The 12,837-nt window shown below is 38.9% G+C and overlaps 1 protein-coding gene across 1 annotated transcript; it reads left to right on the top strand.

The window, feature by feature from the left end:
• Positions 1–439: 439 nt before the first annotated feature.
• Positions 440–9,363, top strand: LOC104621447 (nucleoprotein TPR-like; the record flags this gene model as incomplete). Its single annotated transcript, XM_010287937.1, has 11 exons — positions 440–571; positions 1,114–1,204; positions 1,684–1,868; positions 2,662–2,730; positions 3,892–3,983; positions 4,616–4,722; positions 5,276–5,371; positions 5,576–5,732; positions 7,301–7,419; positions 7,968–8,066; positions 9,100–9,363. Coding segments are annotated over 11 exons (1,203 nt in total), but the record flags the coding sequence as incomplete, so codon positions are not given.
• Positions 9,364–12,837: the final 3,474 nt, after the last annotated feature.

Raw genomic sequence — 12,837 nt, 5'->3', positions numbered from 1 at the left:
GTTGAACCTCATGAGGTTCATGCGGGCCCATTCGTCAAGTTTGGAAGGCGTTCTAGTTTTTTGTCTGCTTCTCACCATCCAACACTTACTTTTAATTGGCAACAAATTAAATTCATTTTCCCCGAGTTGCGTCTGTCTTGTGCGTAATGGCACTTGGTAAGTGATCTGGCTGCCTTTATCTTGACCCTCAAGCTTTTCCATCTTATTCTCTACCCTTGTCCTGTTGGAGAGAATGAGGGAGTGGCAGGATGGGTGTCTGGCAGCCAGCCAAGGTCACAGCAATCAAAAAATACATACAGCTACTCTGTGCATAATAAATGCTGAATATCTTCAGAAAGAGATCCACAGACAGATGTTTTCTGTGTACCACTTCAACATGTGAAATTATTCCACTATCCTTTCCACACTTCCGTAAGGTGGTTTTATGTTTTTTTCGTAGGACTATGAGGATGAGGAAGAGGAAGACGAGGATGATGATGAAGACACAGGGATGGGAGATGAAGGTGATGACAGTAATGAAGGAACTGGTAGTGCTGATGGTAATGATGGATATGAAGCAGATGATGCTGAGGTGAGATTTGTACCTTTTTTTATATAAAGCCAGTTAAATTTCTTGGAATAAATTGGTGGTGTAAGGCACAGATTTGCACAGATTTGAGTACTTGAAAGAGAAAATCTTAGTGCGAATTCATCCTAGAAAATTGAGGCTGCTAGTAGGTGATAGTAGTTTCTGTGTTTTCACAAGACAAATCACCTTTGAATGTTTAAAAGGGCTGAATGAAAATGCAAAGTACAGGAGCCAGAAACAAATACTGTAGTTGAAAAGCCAGTAAGGCAGTTTCTTCAAAAGCTGGACATTTAATTGTCTATTATTATTAGGTGATGATGGCCACATTGTTCACATTTGTGTATGTACAGATATGTAAAACTTCTGAAATTTCATACATTTGTACACATTTACATGATTTTGTAGATATTTGCAGAAATATTTTAAGATTTTCATAGATTTGACTTTGTTTACTTTCTGAATACATTTTACTGCTTTTATATCCTCTTTACAGCCTATAAGTCATTTAATGCTGTCATATTATGTTTATGTGGGGGTTTTTTTAGGGTGCTGACGGTACAGATCCTGGAACAGAAACTGAGGAAAGCATGGGAGGAGGTGAAAGCAACCAGAGGGCAGCCGATTCTCAAAACAGTGGTATGGTTATTCCATGTTTCTTCAAAGTCTGTGTCTGTAAGGGGGGGGGAAATGTAGAAGCTCTTTTGCATGTGTTAAAATATGCACTTAAAAGAATATAAGGTGAAATGCTAAAGACCATTTTAACCTGAAGCGTAGATTCTTTTGAAATGTTATTTTCTGGATATATTCTATACTCCTTTGAAAACCCTGCCAGCTCTGGTCACTATGGAAACTGCTGTTGGTGGTTCAGTAGATGAATCTCCTCTCTCTAGATCAGCACTTGAATAATCAATAGTTTGTTTTGGTGCTGGTGTTGATGTAGCTGGCACAATTCCTCTTCAAAGTGATTTTTAACTAGCAATACTTAGCTGTGCCCACTCTTGCCAGAGTAAAAATGTCTGTGTTAACATGGTGGCAGAATGTGAAGACTTGCCTTCATGTTTTCAACTCAGTCTGGAGAGCATGGGTTTACTCATCTATGCTTCTGTATGTTTTAGGAGAAGGTAGTACAAGTGCTGCAGAGTCCACCTTTCCTCATGAAAGTTCAAGAGAACAGCAGCCATCATCTGCTTCGGAGAGACAGGCCCCTCGGCCCCCACAGTCACCACGCAGACCACCACATCCACTGCCCCCACGACTAACTATTCATGCTCCTCCTCAAGAACTGGGTCCTCCAGTACAGGTACAAACTATCTCTAGACATTCAGAAGACTTAAAAAATTACTGTATGACTTCTAAGTAAAAACAAAGTACTTTACTTACAAAGTATTGTAAAAATAGATGACATCTCTTTAGCATCCTAAAAATGGTAGCTGAGCAAACTGACTTAACACGTCACATCCTGCAGCTTATGGCTGGAGAGGGGACATTGAAAGCAGTAAGGCACTCCTGACGGATTTGTATCTTGGGTCATTATAACAGTGTTGTTTCAGTCAGTGACTGCTGATATTTGCACTACAAAAGCTGTTCTTGAACAGGTTGTAACTTAGGTTGGCAGGAGTTTTGGTTAGTCTCTGTCTCAATGCAGATTGGGCAAAGGAGTGTTGCCATTCATTTTCTAAGTTAAACCTTTCACAGTCAGTGATCATGACCCATGATCATGCTATGATGTAGACTATAGATTTTATAAATGAAAACATCACAACCTGAATTTTGAAAAAATATCCTGACTGATACATCCTTTACCATTAACTTGTTCAGAGGCCTGGGGCCACAATATTTCTGTGTTCAAGTTTTCTGTCCTCAGTAGAAAGTTGAGTAAAATAGTATTGTCACTTACCCACAATTTAAACCTACATGGTTCTTTTTCGTAGTTAGACCAGGCAGCAGATATGCCTGTACTGAGCAGTGTTGTACACTGACATGTAATTGTTACACTTACTCATTTAGCCACTATACTTGGCTCTGATTGAACAATTGTATGGTATTAGAATGCCAGGAAAGCGTTCATACTACTTTTTTTCTTTACGCTAAAGAGAATCCAGATGACTCGAAGACAGTCGGTGGGGCGTGGACTTCAGCTAACTCCTGGTATAGGTGGGATGGTAAGTATACAAAAGTCTACTACTGAAAACCTGCATTGAGGCAGCATTCATAACTCTTTGGTGTTATTTTGTTTTTTAAAGAAGTCTAGCTACTGACTTCAGACATTGGATGGTTTCTGTAGCCTTACAGATAATATCTTGGTCCTGTTAATTTCTGTATTAATGGAAGGCTAGAAGAGTCCCAGGAAGCTAAAGCTCTTCAAAAGAGACTGAATTGGTTTTGTCCAAGGCAGTTTTAATTACTGGTTCTTAGAATCAGTCTTTAAATTGGCTATATTACTGGGGGCAGGGAGGAACCATTTTCAGTCTCATCCTAAGGGAACAAGGCTAATCCATTTATGCTTTCTGTCTGTCACCTTCAGCTAATTTTGAACCCTTAATCCAACATTAACTGTACTTGACAGAACGAATACAAGTTCGGTGAGGGAGGGGAGAAAGACTGGCTGAAAAAGTACCTTTTCTGAGATCAAAGGCATCAGCTCAGTTTTTGATTCTACCCGGTTTGCATATACTTGTTGTTCAGTTTCTGATTGGAACTGGCCCCAGTACCTACTGATTTTTGCCTGGACGTGAGGGAGCTTAGGAATATTTTGGAGAGAGAGGTTTGAAAGGTACGAGAGGAAGACCGGGAGGTAAAGAGAATGCCTTATGAAGGATAAGGGAAGACAAAACTGAGGTTTCTGGCTTTGTAGGCAATGTCAGAACAAAGGACTCAAGTCTGTAGGGATCAGACTATTTGATATGTGAAAAATCCCATATGGTAGGTGCATTACAGCAATCCAGATTAAGTCAGATGATTCCTGTATATTTGAGTGAGTCACCCTGAGATTCCTTTGTAGTCAACAGGGGGATGTGGCACTTCAATGATACAATGACCTCCTGGAGTAGATGTCTAAAAATCCTTTGAAAGATAGGTGCCCTGCAAGTGTATGCATTTTATTTTGATTTGGTTTTGTTTTTTTTTTTTTAATTGCCTGTAAGGGCGATCTATATAACTAGCACAGATTTAGATGCCTGAAATTAGATAAGAATTTTGTTAGAGCTAAATCTGTCTTTGTTTTGCTGGACAATGTGGAAAAAGCAAACCAACCTTTAACTTGATTTGGTAGAAACTGGAAATACATCGTAGGCTCTCATGTAAGTCTCTTTTTTTTCCAGCAGCAACACTTCTTCGATGATGAGGATAGAACAGTTCCAAGCACACCAACCCTTGTAGTTCCACATCGTACAGATGGGTTTGCAGAAGCCATTCAGTAAGTAGAAGAAAAAAAAATGGCATCTATTTCTTTACATTTTTCAGTAGAATGAAAATAAATTCAAATGAAGTGAGCTTGTGGTTGGAGTAATGTACTAAAACGTGATAGATGACTGCATCTGCAAATAAGTAATCATTATTTGAACTGTGTATCATGAAAATTATCAGCAAATTAGGAGGCAGATCATCTCCAATGTATGGTAACTTACTGATTTAAGAGAATAAGCAAAAAAAATAGGTTCTTCTATTTCATTTCCTTCCCTGCCTGTCCCCCCTCCAATATTACAAAAAAAGTGGAAAAGTTATCTCCATTTTTGGATTTGGGACGGTTCTGGACATGTTCCGCAGTCTACGTAAAATGGTGAGAATTCATAGGATGAATAAGTAAAGAATATTCTCTTCATGACTGTTCTACTGATTTTTGGATGCAGTCCAAGTAAGCTTGAGAAAATATTTGCTATTTAATTAGCAGTAGTTTAGCTGATTTTTATGGTCAGTATTAATTCATTTTGTTTCTTGCATAATTTATTCTCTTGGTTTGGTCGGAAAGTTGTATTTTATGTTTTTTTCTTTTCTCCGTCCCCCATCATTGGAAAAATTGCAGAATTGCTTATATCTTTATTTTGATAGTTCCCCCCAGGTAGCTGGCGTTCCTAGATTCAGATTTGGACCCCCTGAAGATATGCCACAAACTAGCTCAAGTCACTCTGATCTGGGTCAGCTTGCATCGCAAGGAGGTAAACCATTTCTGTACTTTCTTTTCCATGGTTGCTAGAGTGAAAAACAAATAACGCAGTCAAGAAATTGCAATTCTACTTCAGGTCCTTGTTGAAGTGTGGAAACCTGCGACTCTTAAATAATTGATTGTGGCTTTCCTGTAGTAAAATAAAAGGGGAAAACAGCAAATGCAAAGAAATCTTTGGGATCTATCCCTACCTGCTAAGAGATGGCCAGGCAATTGGTCTATATTGTTTTGCTGTTGTCCTGAATCAGTCTCTTTCCCCTGCATCCCTGTCAGCATGGAACAGTATGTTGTTCTTTGAAGAAAGCTCACCGTAGAGTAATGGCATAAGAAAAGGATGAAAGTAAAACAAATAGAAATATTTTCATCAAGATTTTACCTTTTAATAAATTATAATTAGCTCTGGCATTAAGTCAAAACAGCTTAAAGTAACAAAAATCTCAATATTTAAGTACAAATCACTGGATTTCATCAAGCACACAGAGAGAAGGCGGCTAATCTGTTTTTTAGCTGGCTATTTTAATTGTCACTAAAACTTTGTGTTGCAGGTTTAGGAATGTATGAAACCCCACTATTCCTTGCTCATGAGGAGGAATCAGGTGGTCGTAGCGTTCCCACAACACCATTACAAGTAGCAGCACCAGGTAAGTGGCAAGAAATTTGCAGGCTGAAGTAGAAGTTGGAAACCTTGACTTTCCAGAAAAGAATTAGATAATTGTTGTTCTAGTGCTTACTGCTACAGCAGGAGTATTCAGTAGCCCTTTCCCCGACGTGCCTAATATTTCCACAGATCTTCTGTAGGAAATTCAAACTAACTCAATGTTTATTAAACTACCTTTCCCGTACAGTGACAGTTTTTACTGAAAGTGCATCGGCTGACGCGTCAGAGCATGCTTCTCAGTCCGTTCCAATGGTTACAACATCTACTGGCAATCTGTCCACCACTACAGAGGCTGGAGCGGGTGATGATGGGGATGAAGTTTTTGCAGAGGCAGAATCTGAAGGGTAAACTATGACTTGTTTGATTCACTAAGACTTGATGTCATGTTAGTTTTAATGATTTGTTTTCATCCAAGTGTGCCTGTGATTCATTTTCAAATTTAACCTGTTCTGGTACAAAGGACAGATCAAACAGGATTTAGTAATTTTGTGAAGTAGTATGATCTGACCTTTTCGTCTAAAACTGAAGTTTTACTTCTGATTTTCTCCTGATTTAACATGGCTAATATAAAAAAAGATTTCTGTATTGTTTTCGGAATGCAGAGGGCTCTGTAGTAGTCAAATACTGATGGTAAGGGCCCTGGTTTGAAGGACTGGGTTTTGTAGAGGCTAAAGCATTCCTGTTTGTTAATAGAGGAAAGGACTCCTTGTTACAAAGCAAGCATATATAATGAAGTCATTCGGTTAAGGCAGTGCAAGTACAAAAAATGTAGCACAGGGGAGGAGAATAAGCAGTTCTTGAGAATTTCATAGGCAAATCATTTTATCTTCCACTTTGCAAGTGCAATTTTTAATACTTATAATAATTACTGTATTTTGTATTATGATCAAATACATTACAAATCTAAAGGGGGATAGGTTATCATTTTATGCTGTATTTTACTTTCTATTTTTATTGGTTGCATAATAATAAAAGGTGTGTAGTTCACAATTCACCTAAACTTCTATCTACTGATTGCAGGAGGTAAGTGGTTTGGTCATCAGAAAATTAAATGTTACTGCTGCAAGTTAAATATGCCGCACAGTTTTCTTGATGCAGCACCAGCTTGGACTGCAATAATCTGCCTATGAGTAGATAGAGCATAGGATGGGTATTCTGATGTTAAGATCTGATATTTGTGTCTTACAAAACCATCTAATCTTTGGTGAATGAGAAGTATATCCATAAAGGAACTAAACGGTTTACAGAACAATCTGTAGTTCGGAACAGGCTTTTAGCTCGATAGGAGAGCAAGTCAATCTGTTCCTAATAGAGAACAGATATTTCCCACAGTTTATGAGTTCTAGCTATCATGTTCTAACAGTTTTTATATGCTAACCAAGGTAGATAAAAATACATAACAAAAAAGTGAGCTGCATTTAAACTAAATTGAATGTTTAATTTTTTTTTCCAGACCTATAATGCTTTTGGTTTTTGCCTTTTGAAGGCAGAGTCCAAATAACTCAGATATTGCACCAATGTGTGATCTTTTAGGCATAACCGCTCAGTGTGGTCCCTCCACTTCGTTCTTCCCCTGTCTAAACCTACACACCACCATCACGTTAAGTTTGATTAGTTATTGTGATTAAATAGCTTCTATGACCTTCTCTGAAAGGCAATTAGGATGTTGAATATGCATCTGGAGTTGGGCTGCATAGCAAGGAAGTGACATTGTTACTTTTCTAAAAACCAGATAAATCTCTCATGATTGGGGCAGGGGGACATGACAAAACAGAATAAAACCAGTGAGAATTTCTGGGGAAAGCCATTTGCACAGGAATCTTCCTGCTCCAAGATAATGCTTTTTTTCCTGAGCTTTTTCAAACAATGTGAATACACTTCTATGTTTTTCCTCCCCCTCCTTCTCTTCTAGAATTACTTCAGAAGCAGGCCTAGAAATTGATAGCCAGCAAGAAGAAGAATCTGTTCAAGCATCTGATGAGTCAGATCTTCCTTCAACTAGTCAAGATCCTCCTTCTAGTTCATCTGCAGGTACGGGTTAATTGCTGGAAGCAGTTGTTTCATACCATTTCATTAAGTGTGGGAACTTTTTCGAGCGGCATCATGCACCGCTGATAGCCAAGATAACACGAAATAAGATAGAACTTCTAGAGAAGGATCACGTTTTGATGCCTGTAGTCTTAATGGCAGACAATTTTTACTTGGACCACAGTAACTAGAGTAGGCCGTAGTAAGAATAATGCTTCAAGGAGCAACAGTTATTAGTACCTTGGTGATTCTATCCACTGTTATGTCTGATGTTACATTTTAAAATATTTTTTCATTCAATTAAATCATCAAAAGAACAGTGAGTTACCAATTTACCACCTAGCAAGGGTGATGAAAGAAGTCCCAAACATACTTGTTTTGAGGCTTTTATTTATATCAGAGAAATTGTCAATGGAATCAGGATGCACCTTCATTATGAAGGTAAATTAAAGTAAATTCGAGAGTAAATACATATCAAATCATGTAAACATTAACAGTGAGAAGCTGTACTAGACACAGACATTCTTTCCTGCGTTTCCACTTCTTCACAGACACGAGCAGTAATCAGCCTAAGCCATTTCGACGTGTCAGACTTCAGCCACCGACATTAAGAACTGGTGTTCGTGGTCGTCAGTTCAACAGACAGAGGGGTAAGTGTTCGTGGCTGCTCAAATTCAGTCGTTTGACAAATTCAGACTTTTTCAAACAAGTTCTTAGTACTTTGTTCCTGTGGGGACCATATATGAAGTACTGCTTTATACGCCTGTGTTTGCTTGTAAGACATTGAATAATAGAGCATGCCTGCCCTCGCTTTCAGAATGTTACCCTAAGAGGTCTGTAGTTTCGTTTTAGTGTGTTAGTCTGAGTGCTCTTTAGATAGGCAAACTTTCTTCTTATGTGGCACTTGGTTCTTATCCGTGGAGAGAAGGTAAATGGCAGTAGGTGTTAAATTTCACCAAGTTTTAAAAGAAGATGTTAAAAAATAATGATAGGACATAAGTTTAGAAATACTTGTTTTAACCACTACATACCAGTTTCCCATTTGGTACCTTAAGGGTTCCAGTTATTACATCACTGTGTCTTACACTGATTTTAGGGGGGGGGGAACAACAAAAAAAAAAACCCACACACAACAAAAGTTTGTGGAAGTATTACATATTTTTGTAATGCAATATAGAGTTGAACCACGACAATACACTATTGCCTGCAACTTCTGTATTAAGAAGAACCCTTGGATGAATTGTATTCAGTTTGGCATTATTTTAACATTATAGAAGACTTGATACTAGCATTGAAATCTAAGTATCTATATTTTAAAGAAAAAAGAAAAGCAAGGAGGTGGACCTAGGATAGGTTTTCTTTCTAGTCTATCACCATTTCTTTAATAACAAAAGGAAGGAACTAATTGATTTCAGATCTGGTAAGAATGCTATACTTGTTCTTTCGGCACAGGGCCCGAGATAGGATCACAAGTCAACACCACCCTTTTAAATGACAGAAGTATAATGTACCGCCATCGCCGGGCCCTAGGGGAGGGAGAGGGGCCTTCAATTTTATCAGAAAGGAAGTGCCCTGCTGGAGCAGCAATTCTGTATGGGAGGATGAAGTACTGCATGTACCAATGGTTGATTAAAAGGGTGAAGAGGATTTATATTAATTTATTTGCTTTCTTTCCCAACACAGGTGTAACTCATGCAATGGGAGGCAGAGGAGGCCTGAACAGAGGAAATATTAGTTAAATAATCTGTAAAGTAATTACAGCTGTGTATATGAATAGAAAGTGCCAGTTTGCCTGTGGTTGCTTTAGTGTAATGAAGCCAGAGCTTAAAGCAGCATTTTATACTTAGATTTGTGTGCAGACATTTCAATGTCTTTATTAATAAAATCAGACAAAATGTCAACATTCAAATGGCATCTTTTTTATAACTCCTTTGCTGTGCATCACTTGCTAGGACAGTTGTACCAGTCTTTGGATACGGTCTTTCTTGTGAGAGCGGTGACAGGTCTTGCTATTCTTTTGCCAACATCCAAACTGTAGTACCGATCTGAAATGAAGATGTGTCAGAATTAAATTCCAGAAACTACATTTAGTGCATGGAAAGAATCTTGAAGTTAAAGCCTTCCTTTTAATTTCATTTAGGTATGGGTGACAGATTTTTCATTCTGCATACATACATGGATGGGGTTGAGAGGCAGTAACAATGAATTTTTGCCCTCGACTTTATTTTTCACGTGTCCTTCTTTGTGTTTAGCTAAGTTTTACAGTACTGCTAATAATTAAATCTGTCCTGAGAACAGGGAGTAGGGAAGAATACTCTTACAATGCTAGAACACAGAAATAGTCTTAAGAATTTGGAAATACTGACTACAAAAGTGGTAACTCGGTGGTCTCCGAGTGTGAATTGGCCTATGTTGAGGTTAGGCACTAGATCATACTGGCAGAAACTTATTTGAGTATGCTGTATTTGGATACGGCTAGTTCTTACAGCTGGGTTTTTTCTGAATAATCCAGAAGTTTCTGAGGAATGCTTTTGCATGATCCTGGCTAGAGGATCTACCAAATCTGGAATCATAAATAACTTGTTCCTGTGAGGCAAAATGGTTCATGTCCCTCCCTTTTTTGTTTTGCCAGAAATACAGTACCGTGGAAGCCAGTGAAAAACTTGTCGATGTGTAGTGGTCCAAGGATTTCAATCTATCATTAATATAATTCTGCATTTAAGTTTTGGGCTTTCTGTCACTGTATAAGCCTGAACTCTTAACGGCAATGCATTCTGCAACTGGCTAGTTTGAATCGTTGCACCTCATTGCTGCTAGTTGTCCTGTAACTATTGCGGTTTTTTTAATAGAAACTTCTCTTGATTGCAGGCAACATTTTAAATTCTCAGGACTTTTTAGTAGTGCTTAAAATTAGTCTTGCAGAATCACAAGTGGTAACCTCACGCTTCGAAAAGCCGAGAGCTATGTGGGCTTCTTTCTTCCCCATCCCCTAGCCTTTTGCAGTATGTAGTAACTCGCATTAGCTTTAACTTACTGTAAGAGAACGCATAATAGTCGTAGCCATCTGGCTTATTCTGGTTGGGTAGTGATATAGTTGAATGAATAACTTTCGGGAGCCCTCGCCAGTAGGCAGTCATTTTGACTTCCTTACGCAAAACTCCTGCAAGCAAAAGATAAAGTTAAGTTAGGCAGTGTCGCAGTGTGTCTGCTGTAAGCTATCATTTGCTTGTGTCATCTACAGCAAGCGAGATCTATTGGGTAAAAAAATTTTAGAAGTATTATATTTAAAAAAAATGGAACGGAATGTTGTGTTTCAGAAACTACTGAGATTAAAACGGTTGTATGAAAGAAACTTAATAAACATAAGTTACCAGATGGATATGGGTTGACTCTGACAGTCTGAATAACGGTTGGCATTCTTACTGCCCGTTGAAAGCGTCTCCTTATTACAAGTCTTGGGACATAAGCTGGGTATCTTACGGTAACCTGGGTTCTTCTTTGGCACTTCTTGGCTGGTTCTTGTCTGTACACATACTGTTGCATGTTGCCATCTAGTATAGACATTTGTTTCATTTGGTTTGGTTAAAAAAAAAACAAACAAAAAAACCCACAAAACCACACTAAACCACCAGCTAGATCACATATGAAAATATCATTGATATCCATATTACACGATGACTGTATCACACACAGGAGATCAGCTGCATCATTTAACACATCTACAACTGTGGCAGCCTTCAGCTTTTTATATCCATTCCTGCATTCTGAGATAAGAAAAGCCTTGCTCTAAGCCTAACGTGTGCTTCTAGATGTAGTGATACCTCCTCCAGCCTCCTTACAGTACTGTAGCAAGTACGATTCCAGGGGAGCTGCTTTTGCTGCCATCAGTCCTATTTACCAAGGAGAGGGTGAGACTGTCATTTTAGGCTGCATGAGAGGAGGGCTGAAGTCCAGAAAAGGGTTTGCATTTCGTTAACCTCTGCTTTTTAAATTCGGATAACAATTCTTAAGTTGGCAGTACATCTTTCCTATAAGGCAATTACATTAATTTAAAATATGAAATAAGAAATAGGGAGGGAGATTTCCATACATAGTTATAAAGATTAAAGCCTTCCATTCGCTAATTAACTTGAGACTAAAATAATTTACCACTAGGTAAAACTTATTTTAATGTTTGTCCGCTACAATGCTGGATTCGGTCCCCTACAGTCCTGTCTCTCTTAAAATGCGCCTAAAGTAAGCACTAATGCAAATTTTTAAAGCCTCAGGCTATTTTTTGACCACCTAGCACACTGACATCACTTATGTTTCTGGTTTTGAAAGAAATACATCTTTCAGTCAAGAGAAACAGTGTTTTATTCCTGATTAAGGCAATTCAAGCACCTTTTGATTATCTGCGAACTTCTGAAATGTGAGACACACCTTTTTTGATGAAGTAAACAGATTCTGGTCTGTTGTTGTATCTTGCCACGGGGAGGGTTGCTACTATTTTCCCGCTTAGCCCTGCAAATCCGTTTGCAAGAGGTTTGGGGTAGCCTTTATCCATAACACCGTTAGTGAAACGCCAGTACAGGGGACCCTAATGATTTAAGGGAAAAAATGAGCGTTAGAGGAAATTCGTTCTTGGTAACTGAGCTTCAACACAGACACAAAAACACATTGTAACGCTAGCATTTTGATAACTCCATTGTAAAACTGACTGGAACCACTAAAAACAGGCAAAAAATTGCAACTTCCTAAAATACCTTCTGCAGTCTTTTAACACTGCTCCGAGTAGGGGCAGAGGATCTTAGCAATGAACTGTGAAGAGTGGCTACTGAGCAAGGCACTTTGCTTGTTTAACCTCTAAATTTTCATGGATGGAAAAAGCTGCTTGAATTCCAGGACTGAGTGATTAATTGGGAAGTAACTGTATAATGGCTTTAATGAGGTGTCAGCATTTATCATCTTTCGGGAAGGGAAACGCATTAGAAACAAACTTAGGCCATGTTTGGGCAAGGGACAAACATGATAAAATACTCATATTTTAAAGAGTTGGATTTTTCTGAAGCCTGTATGTAAGTGTGACTCGATTATCAGTTATTCCACCAATGCTTCACGGGGGAAAAAAAACACGTTACTGAGTTTTTTCCTGACAAGCACCATCCCAAGGCAGATGAGTGGGGGGCCGGGGAAAAGACACTTCACCCCCAGAGTGTCAAACCTACCGCGCTGGTCAAAAACGCTTCTTGTTCCATGGAACAACGAGCAGCGCGGCCTCAGAGCAGGGTGTTTCCAAACCTGCACCTTTTTTTAAGCCGGGCTGCCCCCCGCGCCCTCAGGCTGGCTGCCCACCTTGATGAAGAAGGTCTTGCCGTCGCAGTTGCACCTGGAGAAGACGGCATCGATGGGGGACGGGATGCCCCAGCCGTCGCTGATCCG

This window comes from Phaethon lepturus, unplaced genomic scaffold (assembly GCF_000687285.1).
Source record: "Phaethon lepturus isolate BGI_N335 unplaced genomic scaffold, ASM68728v1 scaffold48075, whole genome shotgun sequence".
In the NCBI taxonomy this organism is placed as follows: domain Eukaryota; kingdom Metazoa; phylum Chordata; class Aves; order Phaethontiformes; family Phaethontidae; genus Phaethon; species Phaethon lepturus.
This window is presented reverse-complemented; position numbering and strand designations above follow the sequence as displayed.